A 23276-nucleotide genomic window follows, 5' to 3' on the forward strand; every position below is an offset into this window, starting at 1 on the left:
AAGATGGCTCGAGCTTCAGCTGTGAATATGGAAGCGCTCGATGGCAACCGTTCAGGTACAGTTCTTTCACCATGGACAGCAGCACATGCAACGCTATCGCCATCTTTTGAGCCATCTGTATACACCGTCTGGATAATTTGCTTTAATTTCAGAAATTTTTTGTTGTAAAAATAAAGGATTGGTATCGGACTTTTTATATTCACGCAGATCAAAAATGAAAGAAGGGTGTGGAAGCTCCCATGGAGGGCATTTCGAAGTAACAACAGGTGTCACTGCATTGGTCTCCAGATGAATTGTTTCCAAATGAGGTTTAATTTGAATTCCAAAAGGAGGGGTTTTGCTTTCATGTTTTTGATAAATGTTGACATAAATAGGATTAATGACACAGTCGTAGGCAGGGCTATCTGGGTAGGCCATAAGTTTACTTACTTATTGAAGACCTAATTTCAAACGTCTGTCTCCAAGGGATGGTTCATTTGCCTCGGCATAAAGGCTTTCAATAGGAGAGGTTCTGAAGGCACCAAGGCAAAGTCGCAACCCCTGGTGGTGAACAGCGTCTAAAATTTTAAGGTAAGATTTTTTGGCGGAACCATAAACAGTACATCCATAATCAAGTTTAGACCTAACAAAAGATCTATATAAATTTAATAAAACTGAGGTATCAGCACCCCAATCGGTACTGGACACCATTTTTAAAATATCTAGTGCCTTAAGACACCTAGATTTAAGTAATTTGATATGGGGAAGAAAAGAAAGTTTACTATCAAAAAGTAATCCAAGGAATTTTGTTCCTTCTACTATTTTGATTTTATTACCATAAAGAAAGAGATCTGGGTCCGGATGCAGCTTTCGCTTTCGACAAAAGTGCATACCAACAGTCTAGATGTAGAAAACTTAAACCCATTCTCCAAAGTCCATTTCTCAATTCTTTTGAGGCAAAGTTGTGACTGCCTTTCAATATTACTCATATTTTGTCCCCTGTAGCAGATCAAAAAGTCGTCTACGTCCAATGAACCGTCAATATTGTCCTTCAAAACTTGGGCTAAACTATTAATTTTAATACTGAAGAGAGTGACAAAAAGAATGCTTCCCTGAGGAACTCCTATTTCCTGTTCCTTCTCCTCAGAAAAAGTCGAATTTACCCTTACATTAAAATGACGATCTGACAAAAAAGAACAGAGGAAGTCTTCCTTTCAACCCCATATCAAATATATCTTTTAAAATACCATATGTCCACGTCGTGTCATAGGCTTTTTCTAAATCGGAAAAGACCGACACAACATGTTCATTTTTAGCAAATGCATTTCTGATGAGCGTTACAAATCGGATTAAATGGTCAAGAGTACTTCTGCCTTGCCTAAAGCCACACTGAATATTAGTGAGTAAGTTGTGCTTCTCAAGGAACCACACAAGGCGATCATTGACCATTCGTTCCATTGTCTTGCAGACGCAGCTTGTCAATGCGATCGGGCGATAATTTGAAGGATCCGTATGATCCTTTCCTGGTTTTGGGATAGGGACAACTGAAGCCGTTTTCCAGATGGGCGGAACGTTACCAGAAGTCCATATCTCGTTCATTAACACAAGAAGTGTATGTAGATATGGATCAGGAAGATGTTTCAAAAGTTGATAGTGAATATTATCTAGCCCACTAGCTGTATCGTGGGCTTTAGCCAGTGACGATTTTAGTTCATCTATAGAAAATTGAGAGTTGTAGGATTCAGCATTATTTGACTTGAAGTTTAATTTTGTCTTTTCTGCAGATGATTTATTTTTTGAAAATCCGGTTTGTAGTTAGTTGAGGATGAATGTTTAGCGAAAGTTTCGGCTAGCTTATTGGCGATATCTTTTTTGGTGGTTAGAGTGGTATTACCAACTTTAAGGTCTTTCACTGAAGCATTCGAATTTTTTCCTTTTACTTTTCTAATAAAATTCCATACTTTATTGAGGGGAGATTGAGATTTAATACTAGACACAAAATTTTCCCAAGAGGTTCGTCTGGCTTGTTTACATGTACGTCGAGCTTTTGCTCGAAATATTCGGAAGTTTGACAGATTTGCTGGTGTAGGACTTTTGTCAAACCGGCGATGGGCCTTGTTGCGTTCTTCGATCACTTTGTCGCCCAATCAGCTTTCTCAAGTTTAAAACGAGGTTGACGCTCCTCTGTTTTGGAGGATAAATGCTCCAAAATAATTGGAAAATGATCACTCCCACAGAAGTCATCTTGAACTCGCCATGTAAACTCTGAAAGTACGAGAGGATCACAAATGCTTAAATCAATAGAAGAATACGATCCATTGCCTGAATGAAGGAACGTTGAAGATCCGTCATTAAATATGCACAAATCTTCTTGCTGAAGGAGCTCCTCAACTTTTTTACCTTTATCATTTTTTTTTACCTTTATCATTCGTAGCCCCGTGCAGGTCCGGGTGTTAAAAGAATAGGCCTGCGGCAGCGCTAAGCTTGTCCTATAAGGCGACTAAATATTGCTCAGAAACCTAGCCGGGGGCTAGGCGCTCTGCCCACAGAGCAACTGGGATGTGTGCCCCAGGTGGTGGAATGGGGTACCCCTGGCGTGTTACATGCTGGGGTTGTCAGGCTATAATACGGAAAACCTGACCGCAAACCATAGTGGTGCACCGTGTTGGGAAAGATGCCACGTTCCTCGCACGTTAAAGAACCCTGCTGTGGCATTCGATAGGAGTAGGAACCTTTGCGCTCCGCCACAGGAGGCTAAATTGCCCGACCTTACCCACCCCCCTTTTTCCAGTGGCAATCAAAATTTGTCGACCATATTATCCTTGTGACCCATCCTTTTTTTTCATTTCATGTTCATTTTATCATCCATTTCATGTTCATTGTCTGAATATAGCTGAAATATTGCTGCTCGGACGTTAAACAACAAACAAACAAACTTATCATTCGTATGATTACTTTACCATAAAGGATTATGAGCATTAAAGTCACCCAAAATAATAAATGGTTTGGGCAACTGTTTAACCAAATCAACTAATTTATTTCTGCACAAAATTGAATTTGGCGGAATGTAAATGGAACAAAAGATTATGGTTTTATCAAGGGATAACCGAACGGCCACTGCTTGTAGATTGGTAGTTAAAGGAACTGAACTATGTATTACTCTGTCCCTAATAAAAATGGTAGATCCACCCGCAGCTCGTTCATTTGCCACAGCAAATGTACTATACATTGTATATCCCTTTACGGAAATTTGATGTTTCTTTTAAATGAGTCTCCTGGAGACATAATGCAACTGGTAAAATAGACTGAACAAGAAGAGTTAATTACAAAATATTAACTTTTAAACCTCGACAATTCCATTGAAGTAATTTGGCCATTTTTATGGGTGACGAATGGGGTATATTTTCTCTGACTTGGATCCACGACCACGACTCGATGACCTTCTAGTACGAGTGCCACCATTAAGGTCAATTCGAATTGACTGAGCACGCTGCTCCTTGTATTTTTTCATGGCAACAGGATCTGTTTGGTCAATCTGATCAAGGTCGGGACCCAGCCAGTTTTCACCTGGACGAAGTCCATGATCTGTTGTTTCCATGTCAGACTCGGAATCCGACTCCGACACCACAGGCGACACAATCTGTCGCCTAGACTTAGATTTCTACACGTCCTCCACACGGAAATTCCCCAACTTTTTTGGGGTTGGACATTTTTCTGTTGAGAAGATTTGGAAGACGAAGATGACTTACTGTTGTGATGATGGAAATGATTTTGAATATGATCCGGAATTTTGGGATGACTGAGTCTGGAAATATTGGTGAAATTTTTTAGCTCTGGCCTTTTTAATTTCCTCTAAACATTTTTTGGATGGTTTCATTATTTTGGTGGATACCTCAGTGGGCAGTTGTGCAAGACCATTGATATCCTCTTTCCAACTCATGATCGTCTGCACCTCAACAGTCGAGGACAGACAAGCACGCTTTGCAACACTAGCATATGATGTTTTGCCAGATGCAAGAACATTGTTGGAAAGGGACCACTTCTGGCGAGCTTCACTATATGAAATTTTGTTTTCAGTTTTTAGCTTTAAAATATCTTTTTCTTTTTTATAAAGAGGACAATCTTTAGATGATGACATGTGAGCCTCCTCACAGTTTCTGCATTTCAGATCTTTTTTTGCAGTCGATTCCCTCGTGTCCTTCTTCAGAGCATCGGAAACAAAACAGTTTTCCTCTACACTGGCCCTTTCCATGCCCAAACTTCTGGTATTTAAAACACCGAAGTGGTTTAGGAATATACAGACGACTGACAGCTGTCCTGAATGGACCAATGTAGACATGAGATGGCACTGAAGTGGAACTAAATGTTAACAGAATTGTTCTCATTGGTGTGGTTGCATCTGCACGTCGAGAAGTAAACCTTTTTTACTGACTTAACGCCTTGTGATTTCAGTTCCTCACAGATCTCTTCATCAGTCAAGGCGTCGAGGTCTCGACCTCGATATTTAAGGACACCCTGTGACTGATTTAGTGACTTGTGTGCAGATGAAACCACATCAAGGTCACCAATCCTGGTTAATTTTAACAAATGTGATGATTGGCCAGGTCTGAGGCATTCAATTAAAATTCCTGATCTTATTTTCTTTGTATCTTTAACTTCACAAGCTACACCCTTGATAGTTTTCTGTATTAAAAAAGGAGAAAGGCCATTAACATTTTTGTCTTTATCTTTTGCAGAAATTACAATAAATCTTGGCCAGTTATTATCACTTTCGTCAGAAGAATTGCAGACATCACTTTGTACGTTTTTTTGAATAAGAAACATTGGACTCCCCGTTGTTTTTTGTCGGCATGTTAAGTTTTTATAAGTTTCATCGTCTCTGTTCCCCACCCGCCACCGAGTGCCAACACGGGCGATGCTAGGACTCTACGGATTTCCAGCAGATAGCATCAGGGATTCCAGAGACGACATACTCGAACAGAGCGTATCTATCAATGGCGCATAGACAGCGTACTACTCGATTGACCCATGAGCCACCGCCTTCTTCATTTGTCATTTGTAAGCTTTTGAAAATCTTAGAAACATTGGATTAAACAAAATGCCATCAGTAAAGCAGGTGGACAAATGAAGAGCATGGCGTGACCAGCCGATTGATCGAACCGGGTCCATCCGATCTCCTGTTTAGATGACCTAAGAGCCGAGTGGCATATACACCCGTATCCTCGATCATCCAGCCGTCGATGACAAGGGGGATTACGTCACGACTGGAGTCTAGATACGACCTTCATCCACTAGGACCTCCTCGCCCACCAATAACTCACGGGTTGCAACTCACGACAAACAAGTAGGTGAACCCACTTTTTTATTTTAAACACCGGGCCCACGGTCGATGTTCGGCTTTAGTCTGGCCTCTAACCTTTTACCTTTCCAGCATGGGTAACCCTACCAGGAGAAAGAACTCTAGCTGGCATAGCTCTTAGGATCACTGAGGCACGCAAGCCCCTCTACCACGACAACGATAGCGATCCACAGGGGGTTGTTCGGTACGGGCAACAAATTCTACTCCATAGAGATAATGATGAAAGTGGCGTATAGCTGCAACAACTGCCAGTAGTTCTACACGGGTCACACAATACTGACGCTCTTGCTTAGAGAACAATTTACTGTAATATGCCACATGTTCATTCCCATCATCACGTATTTGAGAAAGAACTGCACCAAGCAAATTGCCACTGGCATCTGTATCAAGTAAAACTGTTTTTCCATAAAGGGATATACTAGGATAGGGCTACTGATTAAAGAGGATTTCGAATGTTCAAAGGACTCCTGACATGGCTGAGTCCATTGGAAGGGGGCTTTTTTCTCAGTAAGCCGATGAAGAGGTTTTGCAATTTTACTGAAGTCTTTTATAAACCTTTTGTAGTATGAACATGTTCCCAAAAACGCACGTAATTCCTTCAATTTGGAAGGAATGGGCCAAGATCTGGCAGACTCAATCTTTGATGGATCAGGTTTTATACCCTCCCTGTTTGCAGTGTGGCCTAGGAATTTGACCTCACGACGAACAAGTGACACTTTTTGGGTGCTAGTTTAAGGCCGGCATCTCTTATTCTTGAAAAAAAAACCTGTTGCAGCCGTTCGAGATGCTCGTCAAAGGTTCTAGAAAAGATGATTATGTCATTTAGGTATATGACACAGGTTTTCAATTGAAGTCCGGCAAGTATACACTCCATCATCACACATGCATTGGATAACCCCATTTGCATTCTCTTTATTAATTGATTGATTGTTGTTATTTAATGCCGTTTCGGCGACCAGGGCCATATCACGGCAAGAACATTTAATGCAAGGAAAATGTTAAAAGATCGAAGTCTCTTCATAAAATAATGAAATTAAAACAAACAGCTATTTACATATAAAAAGGTACATAAAAGGTGAACCTAAGACATAAAATACATATAGAAACATAACTTCGATAAAACATTTATAATATTGAAAAATCAAGGAAGGTATCCAATTTAGATTTTATTAAATAAGCCGATGTCCCGCAAGAAATCGATAATGTTTTTAGGTGAAACGGTCTTGAACAAATCAAACATATTGGCGCAGTCAAAATAATTTTGCCTGGTGTTGGCAAAATCCACACAATCTAGAAGAACATGTTTGATAGAGAAAGGGCAATCACATGGGATACACTCAGGTCGAGGATCACCAACAAGCAAATGGCCATGTGTAAATCTAGAATGTCCAATGCGGCATCTAGTCGTGACCACTTGCTCTTTGCGATTGCCCGACCCGGATTGATGAACGTCTAGATCGGGTTTTATGGAATTGAGTTTGTTGTGTTCAAGACCGTCCCATCGGTCCTGCCACATCTTTAAAATATATTTCCTTATTAAAGGTTTAAAATCGGTGTATGGCAAACTAACGTCCTTTATTATTTCATTTAATGCCTTCTTGGCAACCCGGTCTACAACTGAATTCCCCTGAATACCAACATGACTGGATACCTAGAGAAAAACAATCTCTATATCAAATATCCGAAGTCGAAGAATAAAATATAAAATTTGTAAGATAAGAGTGTTTTTCAGTTTGTGATTCTTAATTGCCAAAAGACAGCTCAAAGAGTCAGAACAAATAATAAACTGTGACAGATTAGATTGAGTAATCAATTTAAGTGCTAACAAGATGGCTCGAGCTTCAGCTGTGAATATGGAAGCGCTTGATGGCAACCGTTCAGTTACAGTTACCATGGACAGCAGCACATGCAACGCTATCGCCATCTGTATACACCGTCGAAAATCTGGATAATTTGCTTTAATTTCAGAAATTTTTTGTTGTAAAAATAAAGGATTGGTATCGGACTTTTTATATTCACGCAGATCAAAAATGAAAGAAGGGTGTGGTATTCTCCCGGAGTAGGAACCATAGGGCTCCGCCACAGGAGACTAAATTACCCGACCCTACCCACCTCTCCCTATTTCCAGTGGCAATAAAAAAATGTTGACCTCATTGTCCTTGTTTCCCATCCCTTTTTCATTTCATCATCATTTCATGGTCATTTTATCATCAATTTCATGTTCATCGTCTGAATATAGCTGAAATATTGCTGCTCGAACGTTAAACCCCAACAAACAAACAAAACTTAGGAAATGCGGTAGTGAGGAATATACATCCTTTTCACTTGACTCAATGGAGGAAGACAGATGTTGTCAAGTGTTTTAGCAGTTACTAGAAACAATTAACCAGTAAGAAAGTGATGTACATGTATTAGTCCTGTTTACTTCGCTCAATTCTATTTTTGTTTCCGACGGAGTAACGAATGCTACTTGATATAATATACATCACTTCCTTTTAAAAGTGTTTAGAATTGTCTTGTTATTGAACACACACTTCATTTATATGATCATCTGCAAGTTTTATTTTATAAACAAAGCCTTTGAAAAAAGTTCTCGGAAAAGAACTTCAGTATATTTCCTTTCAGTATCTTTACACACTTGACCAAATTCAAAACTATTTCCGAACACATTAGCTTAACCAGAAATTACGTGTTTTAGGAGACAAATTAAACAATATAAAACCCGGAAATCGCCAAAGTACTACGTGCAGAGTTACACCAACTAAAATCATTTTATTTTTCACAATGATCAACATAAATTTCAGAAACGAATATTTATATGCAGTAATATGAGAACATGATAATATATTGATATGATTACCATGTCTTAATATTCGTTTCAAAACCGAGATATTAATGAAAATGTGGTAAGAATTGATGAAGTTTAAGAAATGAGTATCTGTAAAAGCAGGCACATCACAAAACTTTATATTGTGATTTCAAGTTAAGAATTGAGCAATTATGTTTGACTCTTCACTGACCTTTTCTGCGCATGTTTTCATTGACCGTTTGATGCGTTGATAAATCAGTAGATATATTAAAGTATGCAGTACCCCGTGCAGGTCAGGGTGTTAAAAGAATAGGCCTGCAGCAGCGCTAAGCTTGTCGTAAAATGCGACTAAATAGTGCTCAGAACCTTAGCCGGGGAGTAGGAACCATAGGGCTCCGCCACAGGAGGCTAAATTGCCCGACCCTACCCACCTCTCCCTATTTCCAGTGGCAATCAAAATTTGTCGACCATATTGTCCTTGTGTCCCGTCCCTTTTTCATTTCAATATCATTTCATGTTCATTTTATCATCAATTTCATGTTCATCGTCTGAATATAGCTGAAATATTGCTACTCGGACGTTAAACCCAAACAAACAAACAAAGCATGCAGTTTTGCAGACGAATGTAACCATAATAACAATAACCAATGTTCCTACTGATTAAGCCCCGTGCAGGTCCGGGTGTTAAAAGAATAGGCCTGCAGCAGCGCTAAGCTTGTCGTAAAAGGCGACTAAATAGTGCTCAGAACCTTTGCCGGGGGCTAGGGCGCTCTGCCCACAGAGCAACTGGGATGTGTGCCCCAGGTGGTGGAATGGGGTACCCCTGGCGTGTTAAATGCTGGGGTATCAGGCTATAATACGGAAAACCTGACCATAAACCATAGTGGTGCACCGTGTTGGGAAAGATGCCACGTTCCTCGCACGTTAAAGAACCTTACTGTGGTATTCTCCCGGAGTAGGAACCATAGGACTCCGCCACAGGAGGCTAAATTGCCCGACCCACCTCTCCATATTTCCAGTGGCAATCAAAATTTGTCGACCCTATTGTCCTTGTGTCCCATCCCTTTTTCATTTCATCATCATTTCATGTTCATTTTATCATCAATTTCATGTTCATCGTCTGAATATAGCTGAAATATCGCTGCTCGGACGTTAAACCCCAACAAGCAAACATCAAGTGTTAAAGCAGTTCATAGAAACAAAAAACCAGTAAGGAAGTGAGATATATTTATTAGTCCTGTTCACTTGACCCAATCCTTTTTGTGGAGGAAGACAGATGTTGTCAAGTGGTATAGCAGTTACAAGGAACAAATAACCACTTAGGAAGTGAAATACATGTATTAGTCCTGTTCACTTGACTAATTTTTTTTTCAGTTTCCGACAAATTCACGGATGCTACTTCATTTGCACACGTCACTTCCTTTTTAAACAAAGTGTTTGAAATTGTCTTGTTATTGAACAGCCACTTGATTAATTTGATCATATATTTTGTTACTCATACGTATTTTTCTAAGTGATAAACAAAGTCCTTGAAAAAGGTCCCGAAAAACAAATTCAGCATATTTATACTTACTGTATATGTACCCACTTGACCAAATTTAAAACTATTTCCGAAAACTCTGAATCAGATACTACGTCTTTATATATGCGAAAGACAAATCTCAGAAAATGGATTAAAAAAGATTAAAACTTAAATTAACATTTTATTTTTTTCTCGATTGGATCGTAAGTATCCTTGGATACCAGGTTTATACCTACTGCAGTATAGTAGAAAAGGAGAAACCAAGTTGTCAATTTTATTTTCGACGTGTCTACGAGGGTTTTTTCTTCATAACAAATTTATTATTTTGAAGTAGCCCTTTTTCCTCTTATATTATGTTAAAACAATAACTAGACTTCAAGTTTCCTAGATTTGAAGTAAGAAAATAAACCATTCAAATATGTTTGTAATCGTATATGACTTTTATATATTAAACTATGTCATCTGCATGCATTGAACGACGAATTCTCTGTGATCACTGGGTTTTATAATGAGAGATTTATATGTTGCATTTTGTCATCAATGAAGAAGTTAAATAGTAGGGCTTAGAAAATCTTGTTTTTACCCCACGTTCTGCATATAAAAGAGGGGTTAGTTTCAAACTTATTTTATATTGGTATACACTGAAATAAGGATTTTTGGAACAAAGGATGAAATTTACTTTTTAATTTTTTTTTTAGAGTAATACTATTCCTCATACTGTGTCTAAAGCTTGCTGTAGGTCTTTAAATTATGTAAATACTTTCTTGTGTGTGTGTTCTGATTATTAAATTCCGGATGAATACGGTCTTTTTTCCTTAAAACCAATCTGATATTTATTAGTGAGATTTTTGTTGTTGGTGGATTTTTTTGAAATCCTATTAAGTATGACTTTATTAAAAAGTTTACCTAGGTTAGATGTTATGGAACCACCCCTATAATTACTAGGGTTTTTGTTTGTTTGTTTGTTGCAGGCCTATTCTTTTAACAACCGGACCTGCACGGGGCATAATTACTAGGGTCATATTTATCAACTTTGTTTATGAACTTTCAATCCTTATCTTGGGAAATGACCGACTTTCAAGACAAGGTTAAATTATTTTTGGGGTAGTTTTGACAGAACAGAAATAGTATTTTTAATATTTCCTTTGAGATCATATCAGATGAATAAAATTTTCAATTGTACAATTCACATACAGAGTTTTAAATATTGTCTGGTTAAATCAAGAAATAATTATAAGGAAGATTTATTTCATCTGATTTATACTTATTATCAAGTTTGTTTAAGAGATTACTATATATCTTTTTAAATCTGTCAATTGTATATGAAAGTTCTGAACAAATTTTGTTATTGTATTTTTCCCTTATAGTTGGATGAACAGCTGAGTTTTGGAAATGCACCTACATCTCTATATTCACAATATTTTTTGGGAATTTGTCAACTAGTTTTTGATAATTCTTGCGGAGATCTTTACTTTTTGCAGAAGCATATGTCATTTTGTTTTTGTTTTATCATGGTTTGAATTCATATTTTGTTGCATAATAGAGTTGAATAAAACCTTCATTGTTGCATCATTGAAATTTTACGATGCTAGGATAAAGTATTTTTTTATGGCTATCTTCAGTGTTCATATGTTCACAATATTTTAGTGTTGCATCAAGAGATCAAAGAAATTTATTTAGGAGTGGATCCAGTGAACATTGTTGATTTATTTTATGTGCAAAACAGGAAAAAAATGAAACTTATGAACCAAAAATTTGATAATGAGGTAAAACTATATCCCTCAAATTAACCAACACTATTTAACATTTCTTTATATGTAGTCCTTAACACTTCACCTAACATGTAGTATTGCAATAATCATGTTTCCAAAAGTTGAACATTACAACGTATGTTAAAATTAGCCTAGTCTATTTTATTGGTTTTTATATAAACGAATAACTATTAATATTAAACTACTGAGTTTTTTCTGAGAAATTCCTTTACTACTCAACTAAAAATTCATATGACTATCACATCTGCAATGTTTCATTAATCAATCTGTTTGGATGTCCCTATTATACACTTTGCATTGCTAATGTTTATGCTAAGAAGGGTTTCAAAAGAATAGCCCTGCAGCAGCGCTAAGCTTGTCGTAAAAGGCGACTAAATAGTGTTCAGAAACCTAGTCGGGGGCTAGGGCGCTCTGCCCACATCAACTGGGATGTGTGTCTCAGGTGGTGGAATGGGGTACCCCTGACGTGTTACATGCTGGGGTTGTCAGGCTATAATACGGAAAACCTGACCGCAAACCATAGTGGTACACCGTGTTGGGAAAGATGCCACGTTCCTCGCACGTTAAAGAACCCTACTGTGGTATTCTCCCGGAGTAGGAACCATAGGGCTCCGCCACAGGAGGCTAAATTGCCCGACCCTACCCACCTCTCCCTATTTCCAGTGGCAATCAAAATTTGTCGACCCAATTTGTCCTTGTGTCCCATCCCTTTTTCTTTTCATCATTTCATGGTCATTTTATCATCAATTTCATGTTCATCGTCAGAATATAGCTGAAATATTGCTGCTCGGACGTTAAACCTCAACAAGCAAACAAACAAACTGAACTCACTTCTCCCTTTGTTTCCGACAAGATAAACGGATGTTCTTGGTATTTTCTCTGAACTTGACCAATGAGTTGGGTCATTGATTCCGCGTAAATCATTAAATACAGTTGATACAAACATAAATTTTGTTGTAATTAACGTGTCGTAACTTTTACAATTAACAAACAAACATTTAGAAACTAGGTTCCATGTCGCTTAACTAAATTATTTTTTTTTCTCGACAAAGTACACACATATTTCTTGTAAAGCAGACATTGTTTCCTTTCTATAAGTTTTGAAATTGTCTTGTTATTGTACTGGAAGTGATACAGCAACTTTCCTTTTAATATCTACATTTTAAAAAGATTTCTAGATACTTTGGCTTAATCAGAAATTGCACAGGATAAACATCAAATAAAGATAATTGGATAAACTTGGAAATCCCTTAAATAATACGTTTCAGAGTTTATCCTCAAATTTAATATCGGTCATGAATAGTTATATCTTATATCTGATTACATAAGAAATATTATGGACATGGTTATCATACTTCATACCTCTTTTTAAACCAAGCCCGTGTTAGAAACGGTAAGGGTTGAACAAAATTAACTTCGAATAGATAACACAACGAAACCGTTTTTTTCCAAAAAGAAACTATAAATAAGTTATCAAAGACTGCTGTTATGCAGTCTGCAACAAAGTGGTTAATCCCAGTAATTATAAATGATAAATAAAATTGTAATACCACTTCAAATATTCAATATTGAAACTTTATGCTTCTGTTTAGGATGGCATTTACTTTTTTCATTTGTAAATTTTCATTAGCTCAATATTTTTCTTTTGACATTAATAATGCGCCATTTTTTGTTTCCGGACATCTAGATTAGCCGCCCGGTTCTGTCATGCACTTCCAAGCGAAATTAAAAAAAATAGAATCAATAGAATCAAAAATAGGCCGCCTGAGATGCCAGCGAAGATATTTCTACAAGATTATGTGCAAAAAACCGATGTTTCACAAAATAATCCTGTTAAATGCATGTATGTATCACTCTCTTCGTTTTGTTTTGTTTTTTTCACAAAATATATAACTGTAAATATTGGCTGTACAATGAAAAGTTTTGAAACAAAGAAAGAGACAAAATAATAATTGAAAGGAGAACCCTTTGATATCTTTACTATATGTCATAATTCATCATAGATACCAAAAATGATCGTCGTGAATAGAAGATATTCAACTGTTTGTAGTACAGAATTTGATCTTTGTCTTAAGATAAAATGGTTACTGCTATGTACTACATATTACTGTTTTAAATTTAATTGCAATATAAAGACACCCATTTGTGAAATGTAGGGTAACCCCCATTGTATTTTCTGCTCATTCACGAACATGTTTCAACAGTTCCGAGAACTTCTTGTGCCCAACTGAATTCGGCACACTAAAGATCATGTACCTTACAAAAACAAGCTCGTCAAAAACGAGTTCTGGGAGCTAGTGACACTGTACGATAATAAAACTTATCGATCACAGTTCCTGATCGGTGAGCATTATTAAATTTATTAAATTTATTAAATCTCCTGGTTTAGCTGACCTTGACCTTACACTTTCCTGACAAAGAATTCAAAAACAGCTTAAATATCATATTTTCACAGCGTTAATGGACGACGGATGAAGTGATATAGTTATACTTGTCTTACTCGGGATGTTGTTCCCTTTCTTTTCACGATGTTTTTTATACAAAGTGGCGACAAATCGCCTTTCCTCTCATTTTTAAATCTTCATTTAGATCATCAACTAAAAATAGCAACCGGTAATTACAGTAATAAAAGTCATTGTTTTTTTTTAACGTTTTAATTATTCAAAACTATTACTGCGAATGTACAAAGGAATATATTGCATGGTAAATTACGGTCCCTATAAAGACTAAACAAATATGCAATAAGATACACCTAAATGGAATTGTTATAGGGCTAGCGTGAATCTTCGACCTATAACGGTTTTACTGCCATACGAATTATCATGTCCGGCCGATGTGAATCTTTTAACTTATATTATGCTACTTGCTTTCCTCTGTAAGAATAAATATCTCGATGGTCTTAGTGGTCTAAGCGCAGTATGCTCATTTGTAGTCCATCGTTCTCATCCTGAACTGCATGACATATCTGCCATACAGGTGTAGATCATTAAATCTGTAAGAATAAATATCTCGATGGTCTTAGTGGTCTAAGCGCAGTATGCTCATTTGTAGTCCATCGTTCTCATCCTGAACTGCATGACATATCTGCCATACAGGTGTAGATCATTAAATCTGTCATTTCCCATTATAAAACAGAAACCGTATCTTCTTTACGTAGTCTTAGTATTATCAAAAGACTAATATATGTAAAAATCTGCGAGCAAATTATGCGCTCTTGACTTACCCAGTCCACTCCCGAGAAACCAAATAAGAGGGGCACAATAGAATCATGCGAAAAACATAATGTGTGAAAGTTTCTGTCAATTTAAGGGAGTTAGGATCATGAATGGTCCTTCTTCGCTCGACCCGTTACGAAATCCAGGTTTTGGAAAATCAAAAAATCAGATATTCAGTTTTTAGTGGAGTCGGAGTTGCTCTTCACTTTTGTTTCTTTTTACGTGTTATATTTTGGTTATTTCTTGTTAATTTATATGTGTGTTGGTTTTGCATTTCTAGTCTTTTTCCACGGAATACATTCTTTTGATTTCGTCTAGAATCTTGGTTTATCTATACCGAACGAATGATTGTCAGGCACCACAAAAGTAAGACCCCAGACATTTAAAGTGAAATAATTCAAATATCTGAAAAGAAAAGTTGTACTTGTGATGATACATGAACCTTATCAAAACGAATATTTCATTGAATAAAAAGAAAATTCAGGGATGTATCTATGAAAAGTTAAAAAAAGAAGAAATTTCATTATTTGTTTTCATTATAAACTGAACAAAATATGTAGATTTGACTCATGGTCCTTTACATTTATGTATGTTAACAAGTGAATTTGAAAGTGTTTATATAAGAAATCAATAAATAAAGAGATAAAAATGTTATTATATTCACTATATTTATATATAAAATGGTCCATGGAATTTACTAAATTTTAATTATGACGACGCCCTTTTGTGAAATATTAGAGATTTCTCTGTCCATTTTCAGCTCGTTGACTTCTGGGGTCTGGTATTGGTTGCATGGTGAGGTAGATATTTTCATTGCCAAGATTGTATATTCTGGTGAAATAATCATTTTTAGGGTAAACGTGAAGTGTACTACTCGAAATTCTTGAAACTCGCCTTGTCTTAAAATTTGTTTCTAATCGTAATTTAACCTGCCTTTTTTCTCATTTCGTTTTATCTAATTTTATTTTTATTGTGTTCTAATTGTTTTATTTTGCTCTTTCGGTCATAATCTAGAAAACGAAGTAAAGATAACTTTTTGTTTAAACATCGTTTCTTTTTGTTATCATTTTTTCTCATTATTTTTCCGTCAACTCCTTCTTTTCTGAAATGAACTTGTCCGGACAAGTTATCAGATACCGTAGATTTACCAAATTTTGCACAAGTTGTTCTTTGGTTTTAAGAAATCCATAAATGGCGGGCATTTAGCGGTCGATGAAAGAGAAAAAGGTAAAAAAAAAATAAGATATTGTGATGTTTCGAAAACATTGGTGGCAAAGGGTGCGAAATTTGGCATATTGGCAGTATTCACGTCAAACAAAAAATAAAACCCGAAACGATATGCGACAATAATCTGTTTCATCCTGCCAAAATATTAAAACGTTCGATTTCATGATATTTGGTAAATAGGGTACAACTGATATGCCAAATCTAAATTTGTGTATTTAAAGCGTATTCGAAAGACGCTATTGACATAGCTACCGATTTTTCTTTAAAAAATTCAAAATCGTCTGGTTTGGATGAAATTTGTTTTTTTTTTGTGTGTGTGAAAATAATATTCCATTTCCAAATATGGGAGTTCCGAAAATGTTTGAGAGTGGATAATGAGGTTGGTTTTGGCGAGATGACTGCCAAATAACGGGAACATATCAGAATTGTACGAGATTAAATATTTGGTTACTTCTGAACAAGCCCAACTCATCATTAAGACAAAATGAAAATAATGGCTACTTGGTCAAGGTGGCCATTGAATGACAGAGAAATAGAACATATTGTATGTACAGCACACAATTTGATTTTTGAGTGCATTACAGTATGATATGCCGAGGTCGAACATTAAGAATTGTTACCGATCCAAGATGACTTCCAAATGACAGAAAGAATGTCTACTTGGTACGGAATTGATACTTGCGTTCTTTATGCCATGTCGAACAATATTACATAAGGGGGGGGGGGTATCATGAATTTCATGTTCATCGTCTGAATGTAGCTGAAATATTGCTGCTCGGACGTTAAAGCCCAACAAATGGGGGGGTGGGGGGTGGCTTGTCTTTTCTTTTTTGTGGGAGGTCATATTGCTAGTGCTTTTGCTTTTAACTTCTTGTTTTCCTTATCTTCAGTTTTTATTTTATGTTTTAATATATTCGCTTTATTTTGTCTGTCTGTAGATCGTCTTTATGTCATAGAACACATGAACAATTGAACAAAACATAGTGACTGTTTCACTCCTCTTTATTATCTACGTGCAAGTGCATTGTATATTTGTTTTCTATTTTGGAAACATTGAACGTTCAGTTTTCTATGGTCCATTCATTTTTGTACATGCACACTTATTACTGTTTAGATTTATTTCTGTAACACCAGGACAACACACGCATACGTAGACCAGAGGCGAGGTGATGTGAACATTACCACAATCAGCGAAAACTCTTTGTCCATTTACCACAGCAGCTCTTAAAAATATTCAAATGAAACACCAATATAAACATGTAATGATATTATCATATCAGACTCAACATGTTTCATCAAACATGAATAAGTTTTTCCGTAACATAAACTATCATTATTACTTATTAATTATTAATTATTTTAAAAAGCACGCCTTGATATTTCATTACACGTAGATAATGTTAAAGTTCGGTAGAAAAAATTAGAATAAACATAAACATAAATCTCGAATAATTGTTGTAAAAAGATACAGACAATTTTATAGTGTATAGAATATGCAGAATTTAAATGTATCATGATAGTTAAGATTTTGTTTCGCGTTAAATTTTAAAACCATTTTTAAAAAAATTATTAAGTTGACTTAATTCATTCACTCCCCAGTTTTATGCAGATCGTATTTGGTATCTAATTCAAATTAAAAAGATATGTTCAGTGACTTTATATATATCTTAGCCCACAAGGTGCAGATATTGTGAATATTTTAAATGTAATTTCTATCTTGATAAACAATAAAACTTACTGTTTGCAAATCTTCAGGTAATTGCAGGACCTTCCTGAATCAACGCCATATCGCGTTACTGGTGCTTGGCCATTACAATCATTATTAAGTGGATTAAAAGCTCTCTTGGTTCTCTTAACTTAAACAAAAATACAATTTTGAACCATAGTCTTTTGACTTCATTTAAAATGTTAAGATCTAAACAGGGTAATTGAATTAGTTCATCAATTCTTAATTTTTAGCCACACACACACATATATCTATATAACATATAACTTGTACATATGTATACATATTGTATATATATATATACAATATGTATACATATGTACAAGTTATGTATTCATATGTACAAATTATGTATTCATAGCTATCTACGAAATTTATGATAATAGCAAAGTAAATAACAGATAATCTTAATTAATCGTTTTCTTCATAAAGACAAATTTTATGCTGCTTTCTTTCACGAGATGATTATCAAGTTTCTAAAATGACGGTATTTTCAGCACTTGCAAAAGCTTGTCGACAGCAGAAATATAACAATGCACCAGGTCTTATTTAAAATTAGAGTTGCGCTATTTAGGCAAAGGAATATGAAACTGAATTTCAAATTTCAAATTCTCCCATATCGGCCACCCCTTGTGTGTCCTTTGAAATATTGCGTTTTCGTTGGAATGGTTGCGAAATAAGACAATCTTTGAAATACTTTCAAATGACTAGTAACATTATTTTTTTTAGCTGTGTAGTCTCTCAAAAGACTACAGTAACAATCAAAATCGGCTCGACGAAACATTTTTACTGTAAAACACAACATGTCAAATAAAATATATGCACAAAAGGATCCATAAAAAACAAATCATTAACAAGAGGCTCCAAGGAGCCTGCATCGCACACCTGGTTAAATTTTGCCTTTGAAGGGCAATGAATTTAACAAGGAGTTGTCCAGCAATTTTGACTCAAGAAGACGTTGGTAAGACCTATCATAAGGATCATTCAGCAATTGAAAGTTGTTTAATTCTTTCTGTCATAGTTTTCAAAATATTGACTGAAAAATGTAAAAAAAGTCATTTTTTACCGTTCAAAGGCAATAACTCTTACAAGGAGTCGTCTGACAAATTTGATCCCGGCAGACTTTTGTAGGACTTACAATAAGGATCATTTCAGCAATTAAAAGAATTTAGCTAAACTAACGGTCTTGGAGATATATGCAAAAAACTACGGTCTAACCCCTTTGCTATATTTTTGGTAACGGCGGCTATTTTTTTTTTTTTTTTTGACGGATAAAAAATCAGCACATCAGTTTCTTGCAGGATACCCCAAGAAACATTCATACTAAGTTTGGTTCCAATTGGTCAAGCTATGTCATATAATTCTCCTTTTTTTTAATCTACTGGATAACACAAACATAACAGAAGGATTAACTTACCCCCAGATCGCGTAATATTTAATAGAACTGCATTTTCAGGCAGCTTCTTTTCTTTATACAATGGGAAACCTTCCCCTTTATCATTTTTCCCATATTTCTCGTAGAATTCTCGTAAATCTTCTCCAAGCCCAATAGTATTCTTTACTTCCTCGTTATCAATGTAGTACACTTCATTTATTGTTCTGGAGTTAGCACTGTCTATACTGTTCTCTCCTTTATTCTGATTAAATACAAAATACCTCTCATATTAATATTGCAAAAAACAGTGCGCTGTACACGTGATTCAATGAGTAATTTCTCATCAGCAACATTAGAAATCAAACACAAAGGTCAATTACAAATACAAGAAAAATTCCATTTACATGATGGACCTTTGTTTGTCTGTTACAAAATATACAGCTATTCCATTATAATCACATGTTAAGTTATCAGTATGTTTATTAGTATGCCAGTTTGAGAAAAAAAGATAGAAATCTCACCCAACTATGAACAAAAGACTCTGCAACTGTCCCCGCATCTCCAGTCAGTTCCTCAACGTCGATATCTCTCAATCGGCATTGTTTGAGGGCAGGTAGACATGTAATTTGCATTTTCTACAAATGTTTAACCAAACCATTATGTTTTAAAAATAATCCAATATGTACCAAAACCGCTGAAGTTTTTATAACATTGAAAAAGAAAAATAATGGTCATAATGTTAGTTGAAGTTTGTTCATAAAACAAAATATTGACACGAACAACATCTATTCATAATGAATCTATTATTTATGACTATTTACATAGTTAAGTATTTACATGTTTCACTTGTGCAGTCAAAGATGTTGAATATTATTTCTTGATGATATAGCGGGGAATCTTGATCTTAATATAGATGTAAGAAGTAACCTTTTTTGATCTTTCACTCACTACTAACCTTATTGAAGTCCAACATTTTGTACGATTCTAGCACATCATTGTGCGCTGGAGTGTAGTATTTTACGGTATTTCGCGCCAAATTAGTTTCTATGTTCTCTGTAAATCTTGCCCGTCCCTCACTTATTTGGTAATCAAATTTCTGAAATGAAGAAAATAAAAATACAATGAACATGTGTTTTTTGTTCATATTTATCTTAAAGTTCTAACAAATATCGCATTTTTCATGAAAAGAACAGTAGCTAAACCATAAATTAATTAATACCTCGTTTTGGGCATGTTGATTATACTGTTGTTATCTTCACGTAAGGTCATAATGTTATATCGTTTTAATAATGCTGTTGAATATTAAATTACAAATTAGAAAAAAAGTACATTATAATTAATACACTTACCAAATCATATGGGAAGGCTGGTGAAAATACACATAGTAAGACACATACAGATATAACCAACATCTTGTCAAACTTTCTGAAAAAGAAAAAGAAAATATTTACGTTACATCTTTGTAACAATATTTGTTTTTTTTTAAATTAAATAAAAAGAGTTAAAACCTTACCTTACGTACAGTTGCTTACAACATCGAAGGATCTTGGAGCCCCTTTATACTGCTCAGAAGTGGTACTTCTTAGAAGGCGTTCCCTGAAATGTTAAATTGTCATTACATCATTATGAAAAACGTAGGAAATTAGCATACATATCATATACGTGCCCATAATAGCAATATCCGTTTACGTTAAATGATCCTGTTATGGACAAATAAGAAATTTTATTATTTATATGTTTATAGATATAAATCAAAAGATGATGTTCACATTGCGTATTAAGACTGATATCTATCCTAATTTAAATAAATGTTTACGACATTTTTTCTATTTATTTTGTTTGAAGTAACTGAAACAGACACTTATAATCAGCCTTAACACATTTTGTATCAAATATTTGTATAGATAAATGCTTCAACCATAGTTGAAACTAGTTATAATTGTCAATGATTTATTTTTTTCGTTTGGAAAAAGGTCAATTCAAAGTCGACTTCATAAATTATAGTAAAGATATAAGAAATCGAGAAACGGACATATCGATCGGATTATCTTTTGTGTATGAAATGTTTTCAACAAATCAATTATTTTACAAAATATATAATGTTGCAATATTTGAATACATCTTATTTTCAGAGGTTTCTGAAGTTTAGCCTTCTAAGGACCAGCTCAGAAAATTTAAAACCCCTCATAAACTGAGGCTTCGTTCCCTATATTGTGCACTGTAGAACTTTTAGCTGCAGGTTTCGGCTGTCTAGTTATTTGTAATTCATGTATATTTATTTTTGTATTCCGATCATCCATTGGTTCTAATGGAGCTGATGAGGCGCAGGTCCATGAAGCACATGTACAGATTACCGAAATATGCAATGTTTATATAATCGGCATTTTTTTTATAACAGCAGACTTGTGTTGATGTATATATAATAAAAAATATGGTAATCTCGTGCTCGGTTTGAATTTTTTGGTTGAAGAAATACAAAACTGATTTTGTTTTGTGGTGCAGATCGGTGATACTTCATCCTTTATAGAAGTGTATAAATAAAATATGGCAAATCATTCAAGTAATCTATATTATTTTGTACTATATTAACCTTCAAGAGATTTGGTTTTTGGTGTATTATCAATAAGAAGATGGGCAAATCTTAATGTATTTGCATAATAGGAGTAGAAGGAACTATCATTCGCTTTCTGATAGTATACTCGTGTTCATAATACTTTCAATAGGACTTTCAATTATGACAAACTATATAAATAACATCAGTCAAGGTGGTTGACAAGATAATAACCTTGTTTCCTGAACGGTTTTCCCTACTTGAGGAAATTTCCAATAAACACTTAGGATGAATAACCAACTATATGTAAAGGCATGCGTAGGTACACGTTTTAGAACTCACATTAATTTTTGAAGAGTAATGAGATATATAAATATAATTCAACAGAAATTCTAGACAAATAATAAGTAAAATCATGGTAAAAACATTTTCCAATGAAACCACCATGCCCCTCCGTAAGAATGCATTGGTTGCTGGTTGCAATACGAGTTAGTGGTAGGGTAACATTGTATTTATCTAATTAGTATAATACAGCTAAAATGATATATTAATGGAAAGATCAAACAATGTTTCGTCACGAAATTAATGTCATCGTTATTCAATATGGTTGATAAAAATTCTGGTTGAAGGCAAACATTTATATTTCTAAACATGGGACTGCTTTTTAAATGTATATATCGCATATATAACATTTCAAATCGGTCTGACACAATGATCAGATTAATATCTAAGGTTTAGTTCCATACAAACAGATTTAAAATTTATAAATTTCTGACAGTTATATAGGAGCATGATAACAGTAATTAAACTGACCAAGAATGTAGCGAAATCAAAAGAATGTTATCCAGGCAATGACCAGACAGGGAAAATAGGCACACACACAATAATGAACAATGAACATAAAACATAAACCAAAGTAATACGTATAAAGAAACAATAGTAAATGAGCACCACCTCCGAGAGCATGGTCCATGTGCACCGGTAGGGTAAACGTCCTGTGCATTTATAGAAACACCTGCCGAGACGAATGAGGAAAGGAAAACCATGGTATTTTGAAAAATCATACATCGCATCTACATGAAAGAACTTGAGATAAAGAATACTACAGTCACTGTAATGTAAGCCTCATATCTTGGTAAAGGAAAACTATTGACCAAACTTTACGACAGACGTGATGACTTTTCATTAAAATTGTCAACTTTCCTTTCATCTGTGGCAAAATCCCTTCAGCACCTGCGTATGGAGTGTTTATATCACAACTCATACGTTATGCCAGAGCTTGCCGAAATTACGAAGTTACTTTTGTATCGCGAGACAACTCTAACAAATAGGCTTCTGGAACAGGGTTATGTTGCTACAAGATTGAAGTCATCACTACAGAAGTTTTATGGTCGTCATCATGAACTCGTGGATCTTGATGGTATATCCATCTGCAGCATTAAAACTGGTTTATTCAACGGGTCATAGTTTTCCTTTCCTCGTTTATCTACCTAGGACTTGACTTTTTATGGACAAGTCGGCGGGTGTTTCTAGAAAAGCAGAGGACACTTACCCTACCGATGCACCTGGTCCATGCTCCCAGTTTTTAGTGGAATCTGAATTGCTCATTTACTTTTGTTACTTTGTATGTATAATTTTAGTTACTTTATGTTCTTGGTTGTGATTGTTTGTTTTCAATGTTTGGTCTTTGTTCTGGGATTACATTCTTTTGATTTCCGCTAGAATCTTGGTTCCTTTGATT

The 23276-nt window shown here is 35.2% G+C and overlaps 1 protein-coding gene across 1 annotated transcript; it reads right to left on the reverse strand.

The window, feature by feature from the left end:
* Positions 1-16867: 16867 nt before the first annotated feature.
* Positions 16868-20619, reverse strand: LOC148623521 (uncharacterized). Its single transcript, XM_088565386.1, has 7 exons — positions 20498-20619; positions 20334-20409; positions 19940-20080; positions 19506-19619; positions 19027-19246; positions 17622-17739; positions 16868-17106 (listed from the first exon to the last, which is right to left on the reverse strand). Exons 2-7 carry the CDS (start codon positions 20394-20396, stop codon positions 16953-16955), a joined length of 810 nt encoding a protein of 269 aa, XP_088421512.1. The 5' UTR covers positions 20397-20409; positions 20498-20619; the 3' UTR covers positions 16868-16952.
* Positions 20620-23276: the final 2657 nt, after the last annotated feature.

This window comes from Perna viridis, chromosome 2, assembly GCF_037379345.1.
Source record: "Perna viridis isolate PV_CMFRI_1.1 ecotype Kerala chromosome 2, ASM3737934v1, whole genome shotgun sequence".
NCBI classification, from domain to species: Eukaryota; Metazoa; Mollusca; class Bivalvia; order Mytilida; family Mytilidae; genus Perna; species Perna viridis.